The sequence below is a fragment of the Macrosteles quadrilineatus genome, unplaced genomic scaffold, assembly GCF_028750875.1.
Source record: "Macrosteles quadrilineatus isolate MER2022 unplaced genomic scaffold, UCM_ALF_1.0 Scaffold_7__1_contigs__length_78375512, whole genome shotgun sequence".
NCBI lineage: Eukaryota > Metazoa > Arthropoda > Insecta > Hemiptera > Cicadellidae > Macrosteles > Macrosteles quadrilineatus.
The window spans coordinates 74,557,613-74,575,868 of NW_026542600.1; the positions used below are offsets into that span (position 1 = coordinate 74,557,613).

The 18,256-nt window shown below is 34.1% G+C and overlaps 1 protein-coding gene across 1 annotated transcript in view; it reads right to left on the reverse strand.

The window, feature by feature from the left end:
• Nucleotides 1–16,597, reverse strand: part of LOC128998386 (hydroxysteroid dehydrogenase-like protein 1) — a 38,285-nt gene extending 21,688 nt beyond the window's left edge. Inside the window, exon 1 of the mRNA XM_054424499.1 lies at nt 16,417–16,597. Within this exon, the coding sequence (XP_054280474.1) occupies nt 16,417–16,579 (163 nt within the window). The 5' untranslated portion in view covers nt 16,580–16,597. The remainder of the gene's footprint in view (nt 1–16,416) is intronic.
• Between the last annotated feature and the right edge of the window lie 1,659 nt (nt 16,598–18,256).

The window sequence follows — 18,256 nt, forward strand, 5'->3', positions numbered from 1 at the left end:
TCAGAAGAGGTGTGCGGCTGCATCTAGCCTTACTTTCCCTCCTAGCCTGCCTCGTAGCCTCGGATATTCATGACCTAATATTCAGGACCTAGAGGAGATGCGTCTAAAAAAAAAAGAAAATACAGCAGTAGGCGAACAACAGAGTAAAGACTATCGACATACATTATTGTGGGTAGCATAGACCCTAAATGTACATTAATTTTGATTGAATAATTATTTATATCAAAGATAATGAATATTTTATGACCTATTTATATATAAATAACGATTGGCTTTGCATTAAGATTTCTTGTAAAGAGAAAGTGCAACTTTTTAGTAGGTTTCAAAAATGTACTAGCATTGTTTTGAGAGCGACGTAGCCTAAACTAGCAAATTAACAGCGCTAAACACGGGAAGAATACAATATTGTGAATACAGGGTGTCACAAAACGTTTAGTCTACAGCAGCAATTGAATAAGAGAATAACAGAGCGGTCTGCACAGTACACCGTTGTGCTCATTTGCTTACAATGGAACTCAGTGACATTGGAGTTGCATTCAATTTCTGCCTGGCTTATTTTGTTCATTGAGCGTTTAATATACAAGTTACCATGCGAATAGCGAAATGAAATCGTGTAACATATCGTATACCTTGGTCTACTCTCATATTGACGCTAAAAGTACGCGAGACTTTGGTGTAAAGGCTTCTCATAACATTATTTAGATTGTAGAAGCCGGTGAATATATATGACAAGCCATCGCTCTCAGTATTTACAAGAACGACAAATAAATGAAAGAGGCTTTCTGAGTCCTACCCTACAACAAAATAAGTACGTCGGTACAAGACTAATATGGTATTCTAATATGGTAATATGGTATTGGTAATATGGTATTCATGGTATTCTTGTATAACATTTCGTATAAATAAAACACATTTTGATGGAAATAAGACTTGTTGGACGGAATTCAAAGTAATCAAATGAAGAACAAGTATCGTACTCATTGATTATATAGTTTAAACATAACCGAAACATAATTTCTTATAAGGTTAGCTTACTTAGACTCAACATACTTAGAGGTAAACCAACTTATACACATACTTTGGAGATAGGTTTGTGAAGCTAAAGTGCCATTTCAATGTAGATTTTATTTAGCTCTAATTGTATTCAGCATAAAATGGGTACGTAAAGAACGACATGATAGCTCGAGTGTTATGCCTAAAACGGTTAAAGTTGTTCCGTATTTGTACTTTTTATTTAATAAATTCTATTGACCAACTAAATAAATTGTTGACTAACAAAAAGCACTATTTACGATAAATGTTTTGTCCGGTATTGTATATTACTAAAAGGGGATAGGATTGTTTACATTAAAATTTCCATAACTAGTTTATTTATTAACCGATTTTTATTTAAATGCCATCGAATATGTATTTGCATGGTTGTATTCTACCTGCCAGACACCCGGATCCGATTGTAAGATACACCTACCATCTGACCGTGCATCTGTTTGGACATAATGAAATTTGTAAAATGATATAGTACATACACGAGACTAAAAGTATAGTAGATGTATGTAAATTTTAAAATAAAAAACTTTTCATACCCAAGCCTTTTAACACCTTAGGTATCTTATGTTTATATGGTAGTAAAAAGCAATCCCATTGCTCTAGCTTTGATTAATTATTTCAAAATAGCAGGCTGAGCTTTCTTAAGGTACGTTTTGCTTGGAGCAACAACTTCTTCTTCCTGGCGTCACCAAGACGTGGTACTGTCAGTGCACCTAACCTCAAAACTGTGCACTAAGTATAAAGTCACTAAATAAATTCGATAAATTCACTTAGTAAAACAGGTAAAACTTAACAATAAAGTATTCTTTATATGCCTAGTTATTTATTATGAGAAACATTCCAAAACTGCCATGTCACAAGCCACAATGTAATAAAATTACTCAATTTCTCCATAAATTGCAGTACACAAGAATAACTTGAATTGGAAATCAGTGTTATAAACAACCTCCTCACAGAGTGAAAACTATATTTTGTTGATTGTATTGTAGATGAAAAAATACATATATTAAAATAGCTTGTAATATAATAACATAATATTAAACTAACCTGATCTTCCGACTTAACCAGCTATTGCCAACCAGACGTTGTCCATAATTCTTTGTAGGAGATATGGTTTAAATCATAAAGCGCAGGGTATTTTGCCACTACTTCTAATAAACTGTCGTTTTCCTCACCACTAAAATTTAACTTAATCCCAGGAGTTGTCCGGGTAGCCGACGACGCCATATAGGCCGTCGAAAAGGTCGTCGAACTTGTCAAAATGTTCTACACTATAAAAACAATCAGACTGTCGCTAAGCGACTGTCGCTCCTGACTGGTCTTGGAGCAGTACCCAGCGACTGCAGCTCGCGGCTCTAGCGACAGTAGCTCCAAGCTAAACAGGACTATGCAAAACCCCTAGGATCAGTGTTGCACGTGTCGCTCCAAGCAAAACGTACCTTTACTGGTCTTTCTTTACTGCTGCGGTATTTTGACGAATCCTTAATCGAATGCCATCGTTATGACAGATGGGAACGTCTATAATCTATGTCAGAAGACCACGTTATACGTTTACCCAACATTTCAAGTTATATTGTTTGACCAGCTGCTCAACTTTAAACTACGTAAACTACACGCAATCAGATTGCTAGGATTGTGAGGACATTTTCCCAACAAGGAGTGGTTCAAGGCGCACTAGTTCTAGAGCTTCGCAGCATTCTTCTCCAGATAATGATCGATTCCTTGCACGGTAAAGAAGAAAGCGTGTGTTTAGGGGAAATTAAAATGATCTAGAGATGACCTCGGAAGGTTCAAGGTCATTGGAAGCCTAAACAGGTTTCAAAATACAAATTAGTCCTTGCGAGACTATTTTACACGTGACACGTGCTGAGTCTACCGATCCTGAAGAATATTCTTCTGATATTTCAGGAGTTGCTTGAAAACTTAATTTTAACTGAGGTAATCTACTAATATACATTACATGACAATAATAGAATAGACAGCTTGTCGGATTATACGTGTTGTTAATTTACATATATTTAACAGCCAATACATCAATAGTAGTAACATGTCCGCATGAATATCGTCCTTTACTACATGTGAAGAGAAAAAACCCTCTTCTAGATGTAAAATGTTCAATGATTTCCCTTTGAGTTTTCGAATCCAGACTATAAACAAATTTTAACCTAAGTTAAATCGCTGGTCACTGAAACCCCCTTTGCTCTTTGTCTGAATCATAGAATCGGGCATGAGTTATATCGCAAGCATCTTACCGCCATCTGCAAAGAATGTACGTAATCCATTTTTAATAATGATATAGTCTACCCGTGAATCCAGCCGATGCCAGTTTTTTTATACAGGGTGTCACAAAAAAGTGTGATGGGCTATACAGGACCTAATTCTACATGCAAAAATAAGTCAAAAATGAAGATTAACATTTTTTGGATTTCGGCTTAGTTTAGCCGTAATCCGCCATTTTGTTTTTTGGGGAAAATATTTATTATTTCAAAATCCCTTTGAGATATTTTTACGAAACTTGGCAAAATTGTTTACACTATAGTAAGTAACATTTATAAAAAAATTATTATTTTAACTTTCCAAATTTAAAAATGGCGGCCGTTTGAATTTTTTAATGCCAAATTTCATGAAAACCGGTACCTTAATCAAAATTTTGTAAGACACAAAAGTTTTAGTATTTATTATGGCAAATCCAACAAAACAAAAATGAATAAAATCGGTTCATAAATGAAGAAGCTGTGTTTATTTTAGTAATTTAGACTGAAATTATTAATATTAAAATGTATTAAATGTAATGTAATAATTTATGTAACGTATTAAGTAATTTCAGTCTAAATTACTAAAATAAACACAGCTTCTTTATTTATGAACCGATTTTATTCATTTTTATTTTGTTAGATTTGTCATAATAAATACTAAAACTTTTGTGTCTTACAACATTTTGATTTAGGTACCGGTTTTCATGAAATTTGGCATTAAAAAATTCAAACGGCCGCCATTTTTAAATTTGGAAAGTTAAAATAATATTTTTTTTAATAAATGTTACTTACTATAGTGTAAACAATTTTGCCAAGTTTCGGAAAAATATCTCAAAGGGATTTTGAAATAATAAATATTTTTCCCAAAAAACAAAATGGCGGATTACGGCTAAACTAAGCCGAAATCCAAAAAGTTTTATTCTTCATTTTTGACTTATTTTTGCACGTAGAATTAGGTCCTGTATAGCCCATCACACTTTTTTGTGACACCCTGTATAGACAGATAGATAACTATCAAAATTTAAACTATTTAAAGTAAATATACAGGACAGTGTGGCAACTGCACAAATCGGCCTGGAATGCATTTTCAATGTTGGCTTCCTGATTGGGCGGTTTCCATCAAGTTAAATGTTAACTTTGTGCTTCCCCTTACAATACGAATGCAACTATGTTATGATTTATGATTACTGAAATAAACTACAGTAACTATTTCGATCGATAAGATAAACGTGTGAAATATCCTATACAGCGAACATAATATGACTACAAGATGCAATATTTGTAATGAAATATTAGGAAACCTCGTCACGTTACGTCCTAATAAAACACCAAACATAACCTTCGAATTTGTACATACACGATAAATTAGCCGCTCGGCAAAGTGTGAAAAATAACAGTCAACAATGGTGAGGTATTAAATTGAATTACCCATTATGAAGACTGTAAATTCAACGGAGCTTATCGTTAAGAAGGGTAGAGTAGTCACCTGTAATCATTCTATGGCAATTTAAAATCCCTTTCTTACCTTTACCCATTCAATATTGATTATCGTAAGGATTTGAAACTGTTAGAACTGTATTCTACGACAATGATATTTGCAACGGGGTTCTCTCTTTTGGATAAAACATATTAATAATTGTTTAGAGAACACATCTACAATAATTTACTAATTTAAGTTTAAATTACCTGTTTTCTGTCAAAACGATCAACTTGGTAGTATGATGACTACAGCCGTTTCGTGCTTTTAAAAAGTAGCACATCTTCAGGTCGAGAATGTCTTGCCAATCCCTCATGTGGAGTTCGTCAAAAAATATAAACAAATAAATGACATTCTCGACCTGAAGATGTGCTATTTTTTAAAAAGCACGAAACAGCTGTAGTCAAAATGTGTTAGTTTTGACAGAAAACAGGTAATTTAAACCTATATTAGTTTATTCAGATGATCTAGAGGCCATTACATCATGAAATAATTTACTCTTGGATACTGGCGACAAGAATCTAATCTACATAGTCTAGCTGTAGTTCTTTTTTATGTAAATAGAACATATAATGGTCCAATCACAGAGAAAACTATTATCAACCTTCTATTTCCTAACTTAGTTTTTTACTTAGTATGATGTTGATGTGACATATACTACGCTATAGATTACAATAAGCTGTCCAACCAACTAACAAATAAATTGGCATGTGTTTAGCTTGGATTGGTTAAAACGTTTACTTATTCTACAGATGTAAGTAATATAACTAAAGGGTATTTTACTCTGTCGGTGGCCAAGTTCAAATATGTTCATTTTTATTCTGAAGCTGGTATAGAACATGTATTTCTTTCAATAGTCAAAGCTAAAATGTAACAAAGCTTGATATGCGTAGCTCACATCACGAATGCCTCTATTTATTCCTTACATACATGCGGCAACTTTTGAGGCGTTACTCTGTATTCCTTACTTAAATACTACATGTTTTGCCGAGTTAACTGTGTGTTCCTTACCTAAATACTACATGTTTTGCCGAGTTAACTGTGTGTTCCTTACCTAAATACTACATGTTTTGCCGTGTTAATGTGTGTTCCTTACCTAAATACTAAATGTTTTGCCGTGTTAATGTGTGTTCCTTACCTAAATACTACATGTTTTGCCGTGTTAATGTGTGTTCCTTACTTAAATACTACATGTTTTGCCGTGTTAATGTGTGTTCCTTACATAAATACTACATGTTTTGCCGTGTTAATGTGTGTTCCTTACCTAAATACTACATGTTTTGCCGTGTTCATGTGTGTTCCTTACCTAAATACTACATGTTTTGCCGTGTTAATGTGTGTTCCTTACCTAAATACTACATGTTTTGCCGTGTTACTGTGTGCTCCTTAACTAAATACTACATGTTTTGTCTTGTTACTGTGTGTTCATTACCTAAATAATATATGTTTTGAGGCGTTCCTGTGTATTCCCTAACTAAACACTACATGTTTTGCCATGTTACTGTGTTTTCCTTACCTAAATACTAGATGTTTTGCCGTGTTAACTGTGTGTCCCTTACCTAAATACTACATGTTTTGCCGTGTTACTGTGTGTTCCTTACCTAAATACTACATGTTTTGAGGCGTTCCTGTGTATTCCCTAACTAAATACTACATGTTTTGCCGTGTTAATGTGTGTTCCTTACCTAAATACTATATGTTTGAGGCGTTCCTGTGTATTCCCTAAATAAATACTACATGTTTTGCCGTGTTGCTGTGTGTTCCTTACATAAATGAGAAATGTTTTGCCGTGTTACTGTGTGTATACCTTACCTAAATGAGACATATTTTGCCGTGTTGCGGTGTATTCCTTACATAAATGACATATGTTTTGCCATGTTATTGTGTATTCCTTACATAAATGAGAAATGTTTTGCCGTGTTACTGTGTGTATACCTTACCTAAATGAGACATATTTTGCCGTGTTGCGGTGTATTCCTTACATAAATGACATATGTTTTGCCATGTTATTGTGTATTCCTTACATAAATGAGAAATGTTTTGCCGTGTTACTGTGTATTCCTTACATGAATGCGATATGTTTTGCCATGTTACTGTGTATTCCTTACATAAATGCGATATGTTTTGCCATGTTACTGTGTATTCCTTACATGAATGCGATATGTTTTGCCATGTTACTGTGTATTCCTTACATGAATGCGATATGTTTTGCCATGTTACTGTGTATTCCTTACATGAATATGACATGTTTTGTAGTGTAACTGTGTATTTCTTTATTTCCGCAGTTGTTACGCTGACAAGAGAGCGTGACGTGGTTCTAATTAATGGCATAAACGCATAGAGATTAGACAATGGACCTTCACCCGCAAAACCATTTCACTTTTACCTAATCTAATATTTAGGCCAAGAACTTCGCTGATCCTCCCGTTAGATGTCATCACATTACATCTATTAAGGAAGGTTGTAAGGTGGAAGTCCTGACCTCGACTATATAATGTTTAATGCAAGTCTTGATGCAGTTGTGTGGATATAAATCTTCGACGAATTTTATTTATTTTGAAGTAAATAAAAATGATGAGTATTAAGTTAATAAGTGAGCATGGACAAATCTAGAAATACGATCGTATAAAATGTCGAAGGTATCCTGAAAAAAAATCTACTACAAGTCCCATATAACAACACATATTGAACTACATTAGTAAATATTGTAAATATTTAAGGTTAAGATTGAGCTCTATATTTCACCAGTTGTAATTTATAAAAGTTCTAAAAGTTAAGTGCCAAAGATTGTGTACTGTATCTTACATACTGGGTGCAGGTCTTATCTTAAAATGCCTATTTTGGAGGCTCAAACAAAGCAATACGTTGTTTCTTTTATCCTCTATCGGCTCTATCCTAGAATAATCGGTTGTGGATTATAGTTTCGTTGAAAATTGAACCTTTTACTTGATTTTCTAATATACTTGTAACGCAATTTTCATTCCCCGCTGCATTTTGGTCACGGCCCATCACACAACTCGATTTCGCAACGAAATGAAATTTCGAAAGATATAACTGACCAACATAATAAAGATACTTTCAGAATTTATTGAAAAAAGGTCTATTCGATTTGTTTTCGATCCAATGAAAAGACGAGTGCACCAGATAAAAACCCAAAGCTCTAAGCATAACATGGTAATCATTGAACAATTTCCAAATTGAATAATGTTCAAACTCGATATAAGATTCTGGAAATGTGGAAGATTGTTCAAGACTAATTTATGAGTCTAATAATGTAAATTATCTGGTTTATAATTATGGAAAAAAACGTTGGAGTGTTATTATATTTGGACATTATTAACTCATCAATTTTGTTTTACACAATATTTGACCTATCTAAAATATTTATTTTCGTAATTATTTTGTTATTTCGTATTCTATACATTATTTAGTTTCTAACTAACAATTATACTCTTCAGCGTTTATGATGAAAACAGTAAATCAAGAAACCACAAAACTGTAGTTGAACTATTTTTATCTAAACCCACAACGTTTATGGAGGAAATGTTGAAAAATTGCGGTTGAAACTCATCATTGCGGTCTTATATCAGTGTGTATAATTTTCCGCAATTCTCAGCTCCCAGCATTCTACTGTAGTTTAGAAGCAACATAAAACTGAGTCATGGCAACAGAAGGCTACCCCACCACAAGACATGAGCTGAGGCACCGTTGTTGTGGTTCCTACAACATGTAACTTACCACCGAAATACTAGGTTTCGGTAATTATCAGAAACTGTTTTACTTCAACATTCTTTTGGGTTTCCTTTGTTGATGATATTTATTTGTAGGATTTAAAACTTAAATAACAACCGAATTTGTTAAAATTTTCAACTTGAATCCCCCATTGGGATCAAGCAATCAAATTTATATGCTTCAAGACTTAACTTTATGACATGACAGAGTTTTCATATTTCTTGGGAGGGTATTGTTTGCCTGGGGTCCAAAGTATGAGAACCCCTTTTCACACCACACTCTCGGCATTTCAAGCAAGCCGTCCGCCTACTGTCGGGGAAATAAATATGTGCACTCGAGTTTGAGCCTAAATATCTCTGAGATTAATTATCCGATTTTGTTGAAACAAAAATTAAATGTAAGCTTGTTTAAATATATTTTACGTGGTAACAATTTAAAAATTTACCGTTTACCAGAAAAATTTATATAGTTGAAAGATCCTAAAAAGTACCGGTTTTTAAGGAACTCTGCACTAACACTGAAGTTTAAAAATTAATTGTAAACAAACCACTGAGCCAATCTTTCTGAAATTTTTATGGCTTATTGGTAGGTTTATTGTTAACATTTCCATGCATTTTAAAATTTTTACTCACAAAAGTTTTTATGCTGCTGTTAGTTTTTAAAACCTATGCTAACATCGTTAATAAGACGCTAAAAATTTCGTTCAAAATACCATCGTGTTTGTCGTGACACAAGAAATAACACCAATATGATAGATTTATAATGCGAACAAAGGCGTTTTTTAAACAGATTTATATTTGTAAACAAAAATTTCTCCCGCGACTGGCAGCGGGCCGCCTGGTGTGCGTACGATATTTCCCAGCCGGGCGGGGGCGCGGCGAATCTGCGACGTTGCCGATGTGTATCTGGCCAGTGGCCACCACACTGACATTGCATCGGTATTAACTCACGGCAAACAACTGTGTATATCAATATTTAGTTTGAAATTTACATAAATTTACTAACAATATATTCTAATTAACTAGTCATGAAACAAATACATTATAATAAGTTAACTATGGTGGTATGAAAAATTAATTTTGTATTACAAGCAACAAGCCAACTGTTTTGTGTTGATTGAGCTAGTTAAAAAATTATAACAGCTAAACGCCAAGTAAATATTTTCCACCAGTATTTATTTTATGGTTTCTTTAATTTGCCACTTTTAAATATACAACTGAGAGTATAAATCGGAGCGGTCATCACCCTTTCCGGGAAGTGTTGCGTTCAGCTGGAATATCCGATGAGTAATGGAATGTAAACATTAGCTCCCACCTTTCTTGAACTATGGTCGCTATGAGAGATGACTAACCAAGCTAACCAGTTCGTCTTAGATTTTTACACCGGTCGGTAACATCTATTCGAAAATGGCTCCTCGCCGGAATTTTTTCGATGGTGAAATACAGATGATAGTTAGTGCGATTTGTTTCTTTCATGCGGAAAAAGAAAAGTGCTGTGACAAACGTTATCCCGTGTATGATCATGTGGCCAATTGTTTTAACATCGGAACAAGGATAAATGTGGACCAATTTACCGTGGGAGCGATACGAAGGTACTTATATGATTTTTACGTGCAAAAAATGTTTCCAACGATCGAAAAATTAAGGCAGAAGCTAAATATTGATTTTCAAAGTTGTTTGCCGTGAGTGAATAGGCTGCCCATGCAATGTCAGTGTGGTGGCCACTGGCCAGGTACACATCGGCAACGTCGCAGATTCGCCGCGCTCCCGCCCGGCTGGGAAATATCGTACGCACACCAGGCGGCCCGCTGCCAGCCGCGGGAGAAATTTTTGTTTACAAATATAAATCTGTTTAAAAAACACCTTTGTTCGCATTATAAATCTATCATATTGGTGTTATTTCTTGTGTCACGACAAACACGATGGTATTTTGAACGAAATTTTTAGCGTCTTATTAACGATGTTAGCATAGGTTTTAAAAATTAACAGCAGCATAAAAACTATTGTGAGTAAAAATTTTAAAATGAATGGAAATGTTAACAATAAACCTACCAATAAGCCATAAAAATTTCAGAAAGATTGGCTCAGTGGTTTGTTTACAATTAATTTTTAAAGTTCAGTGTTAGTGCAGAGTTCCTTAAAAACCGGTACTTTTTAGGATCTTTCAACTATATAAATTTTTATGGTAAACGGAAAATTTTTAAATTGTTACCACGTAAAATGTATTTAAACAAACTTACATTTAATTTTTGTTTCAACAAAATCTGATAATTCATCTCAGAGATATTAAGGCTCAAACTCGAGTGCACATATTTATTTCCCCGACAGTAGTACAGCGTTTTAACTGATGTTTGAGGCATAAGTTTTCAAATAGGGAGGCAAATCAGAAAACAGTATCTTGTGAAAAATCAAAACAGTTTGTAGAAAACAACGTTTTTTCCAAAGAGAGCACCTTAGCCTGTTTGCGATAGGCTGATATACAGGGTGATTGGTACTCAGTGTGACAAAAATTTGTTGGTGTAAGTACAAAGTAAATGAAGTGTGATGATGCATATAAGAGGTTTAAGTCTAAAAATATGACTTCCCATAGAATTATCTTCAGTTTTTCAAAAATAACCATGTTTTCAACACTTCATTTAGTTTGTACTTAGCCTACACCAAAACATTTTTGTCACACTGAGTACTAATCACCCTGTATGATCAAACTTCCTCAGATTGAAGACACACCTTAGGGCTCGGTTGTGCAACCTCGTAAGAAGAACTCTACAGACAAGAGTAAGACATTCACCAAACGATGGAAGTACATAGTAAATTATAGGGAAGACTGTTGATTTGGTCAATTCTAGCTTGGCAGTTTCAGATAGTAAAAACGCTTACTCTTAATATATTTTCGTATAATCACTAATATTTATAGGAATATTTAAGATGATAATAAAAACTCTTAAATATTAATAGATTTTTAATGCTGCCATTTTTAGTTTATAAATATGGTAAAGTTGTATAAATGTGATTCTTTGGGAGCATATTCGACATACCTGTCTCTACTAGTGTTTAAGTTCAAAGTCAATCGTTAAAGGGGTTAGACAGTTATGGGTACATTTGTGAAAAGCACATACAGACAGACACACAAAAACAGGCGATTTAGCCCCATGTTTATACGATGTTAGGGACAAAATATACAAAAGTGTTCAGGAGAGTTTGTATACACCCTGTGTATTATACTCCGTTCAACCAGCCGTGGCACCTGACGGATTAGGACACCCCATGGAAACCCTTGGGGTCTCCTAAACCCTCAGGTGCCACGGCTGTTTGAACGCACTTAACCAGTAGGAGAACATTAGGTCCCTAACAGGTTTTTCCACCTTTGTGTAGCCAAGTTCCAAAGTATTTAAGGTCCTTGGAGAAAACCATACAATCACTTGGCAAAACGAGTATAAGTTAATGAAAAACATTATGCTAGAACTTTAGCTAACAAAGATATAATAAAATAAATACTGTTATACTAACTGTCGTAGTGATCGTATCAGTTATAACCAAAATAAAAACCGTTACAATGTAGAATGCAATGGCAACATTAACGGATAATATCTGCCTTAGATTCCAATAAACGATTATTAGTTCTCAAATGTTTAGTTGGGATGGCTTAGGTTAGGTTAGATAAACAGGTTTCTGTATTCGTATAGTTGAGGCAATTGAGAGGTATTTCACCAGATTCTTGAGGTTCGTTCACGAGTCACTTGTACCCGTTGCACATCAATTGCGTCATCGACTGGTGGGACTGGAAAGGAATTATCTACATCACCACTTTCCCTTTCCTACGGTACCTTACTGGGCAACAGAGAACCGCCAAACTACCAGATCCCGTATAACAACAGCAACAGATCTGTTAATTGCAATTTTTGTTTTTTTCTGTAAAGAATGCATATTCAGCAGCCATCAACTTTACTTACTTGACCTTTTCCGGCCGCTGGGGGATAGGACATTTTAGAAGAGCTAACCGTTCTTCTGTCTTTAGCCAAGTCTTCAAGGTTTCTATATATACCTTTCTTCTCTATGTACGTCTGGGTATTTTGTGGTCCTTCAATTTCGCAGGTATCCCTTCCTGTCCCTCGGGAAAAATCCACCCCAGAGCCTTCTTTTCGAATGCATCTGGATTATGAACAGTGCGGCCCAGCCACATCCATTTCCTCTTCCGGATCATCGATGTTTTGTTGCTACAGCGGCTCTTAACTTAGCACAGACAGCAGTTTTTGAGTTAACACTGGATACATACGTTCAGGTTCGAAGTGGTATAGAAGTGCCAGACTTGACGCTATTCAGTCTCTGAATGCTGCGAATAAATTGGAATGGGGATCCTCGATTGTGTCATTGTATGTTTTAATATTCAACGTTTTCATTGATATCACCATGGCTATGTTTACCTAGGCCTATATCAAAAATTGGAAACTAGAGATTTTAATTTTGTAGGGTGAACAGCCATCTAAACTTGTCACCACAAACTAGGGAACTGCTGACCAGAAACATTGCGTAAGCGATTTCTGTACTATAGCGTTGTTTTCAGCTGCAATCGAATGTCGGTGAACTGCCTTTCCCCTACTGTTCAAGGACAAATCCAGAGCTTTCTCACAGTATGCCTACAAACTTTCATCTCATATTTAAGTCTTCCGGAACAACAAATAAATTACAACAGCTTTAGTCAAATTGAAAATACACCGTAGATAAATATCGAAACGAATGAGTTCGTCGCTGATTAATTCTCCAAGGTTGTATGGGCCCTACTCTTCTCTTTTAGTCAGTAACAACACTTGTACCACAGAAAAGTAATATGCATGTAATATTTAACCAAGTTATTTTCCCTTGTACTTGTTGTATGATTGGTCTATAGTTAAATAGGCGAATAATATTAAAATTCCTAATGATGTAAGACTATTTGATTTTTTTTAGTAGTGTTTCAAAGAAATTTATGGATACAAACAAAATTTAGTAATGTACATTATATATTTGCATTTAGTAGTAAGAAGCCTGTAGGTTTACTCAGATAGACATGTCTGTCATGAAATAGCAAGGAAGTTTAACCCTCTATGGGTGGGTAAATACGTGTATCGATTCGAATAAATCCTATTTTGCAAAAAGCATTTTTGTACAGAAATGTTACCAAGTTCAGTTGTACCAATGGACAGTTTCTTTCGATTAACCAAGGTACCAAGAGAATGGCTTCGTTTTGGTCAACATGCAACACTAAGATGATTATTATTAATACTAATTATTATGGATATTCTTTTGTCAAGCGTTTGGTACCCGGTACGATACTAACTACACTAAATTGAAACTATAAATGTTGATGTAAGACTAAATTACTTACGTAATTCCCGTCACAGCTCAATAAAATATGTCTATTCAGTACATGTTTCGGTGTTAAAACACCATCGTCAGCTTCAGGTACATAGTGTAGAGTTGATCAGTTGTTAACATCGTCAAAAGAACACAGTACGAACACGAATAAATACATAAAACAATGAAACATTTAAAAAACAGGCCTGTTCTAACAAAAATGAACGACCGCACAGGTAGCAAGGGACAGACTAGCCCGTACTGTGTTTATCTTCTGACGATGTTAACAACTGATCAACTCTACACTATGTACCTGAAGCTGACGATGGTGTTTTTAACACCGAAACATGTACTGAATAGACATATTTTATTGAGCTGTGACGGGAATTACGTAAGTAATTTAGTCTTACATTATGTCCAACAGCTCAGGGGCTACACACATGGATTTAAATTGTATAAATGTTGATTTTCATCAACAGTTTAATGTGAACTGAAATTATAACTTGGAACAGTAATTTGGTCGTTAGCTCTATCAATTACAAAGCTTTAACTGACTCTTGAACATCTGTAATACTTTTGACAATTGCAGATTATTGAATTTGATTGAACCAGAAAACTAGTAAGTAAACAAATATAATAACAATTACGGTCGGCTAGAAAAATATGGCAAGTAAACACGTAACAGTTTTGAAAGCAGTCAAAGTACATCAAAATTACTCAAAGAAAAAACTGTGCTTGGAAGTTCTAGTTCTAGTTTTAGTGTTAGTATTCAAAGGCGTAAAATAGGAGTAATCATAGGAGTAAAATAAAAAAATATATGTTCCATTTTATTCAGAGGTCTAAAAAGTACTGATAATTAATTAATGGTAGCCTATTCTGATGAGACAGATTTAAATTGAAAGTTGAAAATTTAAAATGAAAACGTTTTCAATAAAGTTTATGGTGATTCTGCTTTATATTATGTCTGATGACATTTAGGCATTTAGGGTAAGAAACATTTTTTTCACGTTGGTTGTACGGAGGTTACTATTTTCTGCCAGTTAGTTTTGCGTAGCATCTTTATACTCAGGCTTTTCTCGTTTATGTATTTTAAAGGCAGTGAGGAGTTATATGAAAGGCTTGAATAATAATTATTTAGATTTTTTCAAATAAATGTGCGTACAAAAATATCCATATAACGCCAAAATTTTATATTTTTGTCATTGTTTCCCAATTTCATATTGCATCATTTGTTTGAATGAGTAAAAGCTAAGTGTCATTAAAATACAAGCAAATGCACCCGCACAATAGATTTAAAATGCTAGAAAAATATATACAAAAAGTAAATGCCCTTAAAGGCGTAATGACCAAGAAAGTAATGAAATATTTTCAGAAACAGTGTACAAATATAACATTAACAATTGTGCAAAAGAATGAAATTACACTTTAATCATTATAAAATTTAATTCTTGATTACATTTACTTTATTAGTGCATACTATCACATACAACACACGTTCAAATAGTGATACACTGATGTTTTACAATGAAATTTGTATTGAAAACCATTGATAACTTGTTGTTATTTAATATTGTAAACATTGTTGTTCTTCTTCTTTATTGAAAAGATCAAAAACATGTTTGAATAGAGGAACATAAACTTGTAAAACTTATAAACCCCTAAATCTATATCTAAAGGCACCTAATCAAGATTTAAAAATACTCTTAAGAGGAGGTATTATGAATCAATAGACGAAATCATGGTAAATAACTTCTTTTAGTAACTCCCCTGTAATAAGTAGCTATTTTATTTCAAAATAGTTACCTTCTTGTCTTATTATTTGGGTCAAAGTTACAGCATATTGACCCAACATAAACGTTAAATCCCTGTTTTTATTGGTGAGAGTGTCCCGAGATATAATATACACCTCACACCTTTAAATAACCTAATATCAATAATAAACTCATCAGTGATTTAGTCATGTTTAAAACAACTATTTTGGTTCAATTACAGTAACTGACAAGTCATGTTCGTAAAAATATATTTGGCATCAAACTCTTAGCAAAAGCATGTCAAAAAAACAGGCTGTTGCCATGAGTTTCAGTATAATAAAGTAAGCTAAATGACGCTTATTTTTCAGAACAATTCTATTATGTATGTAGGATGTGACATCTGTCTTCGGTATCAAAAGGTAATGTTAACAAATAAATGTTAAATTTATTAGTGGTTCGTAATCTATAAAATTATTTGTTTATTCTATATAGAGCCCTCTTAAAGTACTCGTATCAAAAACTATCAGATAAAAGAGAGCTAGTTGCTGTTGTTATTCAGGTATTTAGTTTTTCATCAATTTATTCTATATCTGGAAATATCTTTGTCAAAAACTTGTTTTTCAATTGCACAAAGAGTAATAAAATCCATTTCATTAGTTATACTTTTTTATGGTATAACAATGAACAACATTTTTCAATTAACACATTTCTTTACGGATTTTAATTATAATTAAACAATTTTAATATTTAAAAAAATCAAAAATTGCAAAATACATTATTTACAAAAAAACTATTTTAAAATTAGTTTGAAACATTTTACTGACCTGCCCATGATCCGTATTTTTCCTTGAGATCAATCGAGAAATAATGAAGTTTTGGAAGAAGATGGGCACGCACACCGAGCAAAATCGCCCAAAGGAAATCCGTAAGTAAGGTAGCTACGACGGCGCACCCCGCTATCGCGAACAACCCGACCGCTGCGGACATGTTCCGAGTACTGCGGTCCACCCCACCAAAGATAGCAGCTATCACTACCGCACCACTACAACACTACAACACTGCGAGCAACGCAACGACGCACTACTTTCACTCCGCCACGCGTCAGACACAACAACGGTGTTGATACATCGCGTTTCGTCTCTTGTATCGATGTGATGGATTGCTACATCATATAAAGCGGCGATATGTCGGATGCAATGTATGAGCGACTATTACATCGAAGTAAATGTTTAATGTATGGTGAATTGTCTCTAAAAGATAATCAATATAAGTGAAGGTGGTTATGGTCCGAATCGGGGTAATGATATGTCGAGTCTCTTTTCTGATAGATTTTAATTTATCTGATAGCACAAGATGGTATCTAAGAGGATAGTAAGGTTTAGCCTATTATAACTATTCTGTGGTTTTGAACCACATCGGCACCTACGTGTGTTAGGAGGACATATTAGCCGGTGTGAGAATTACACCAAATCTCTCTTAAGAAATGTTTGGTGCAGTGATTTTAAGCACGCCACTGAAGCGGTAATGAGTTCGCTAATCCTGTGTTGATTTTGAACTTGTAGCCACCAGGTATGAGAGTTCAATAATTTTTCAATACTCCGTACCGAAAGTAGCTATTTTCGATAAGAGCTGATATAAAAAAAGTAGTTGTTTCCCTAGTTCTAATTTAGAGGGAGGGAAAACGATCAGCTGATTTTCCCTCGCTCTCGATTAGTTCTCCATCTACCCACAAAGCACTCTAGTGTTTGTTACGGTTTATTACAATGGTTTAAATCAGCTGTTTTCATTGTTGCACAATCTAAATGTATACAGAAGCAAGCAATAGTTTCTCTTGCTGTGTTTTAGCATGGTGTGTGTTTGAAATTTCTCAAAATATGTCCATTCCTGATGGTTTGATGAAAAAAGCTTCAGAGATAACTAAAAACCTTCCACCAGAAAAATTACGGGAAATATATGAAGAGAATACATAAAGTTTAACGGTCTGGTACAAATTCAAAATGTTTAATCAAATAGAGTAAGTGATGAATTATTTATTTATATATCTATCTGAGAAATCTATAATCATGAAAACATTTACGTTGTGAAGTAGACTTTCAATGATAAAGAGTGGTGTAAAACTAGAAATTAGAAGAAGATGTGGATGTGTCTAAACATCAAACTACTTATAATCGAAGAAATCATAGTCACTAGCGATGAAAACGGGTACAATAAACATAACCTGGAACGATTAATTTTTAAGTTATAATGTGGGTTTGCTATGGAGACTTTCCTTTTATTTTTATATTTTAAAAAGGGTTTTTGAGAGTTAAAATAGTTTTAATATTATTGAGTTTAATTATTATGTATTCCTGTATAATTGCGTCGTGATTAAAAGAATCGTTCATAACTCGTACAGAAAGTGATTTTCCGGTACTAGCTATATTATTTCTCATCATCGGCTTCGCCTCGCACGTGAAATTTGGCTTTTCTATGTTCGGCTTTGCCGAGTATCATTTCCAAGTATCAGTCTTACTTTGTGGAGTGTTTATGACAAATCCCTTGGTGAATTTAGTACGTTGTGAACCTTGGACATTTGAGATTTGGGACAACCCTATTTGATTCTAATTCGTAAAATTGAGCTGTTTTCAAAAGGCCGAAATTAAAAAATACTTTTAATTACTCAAA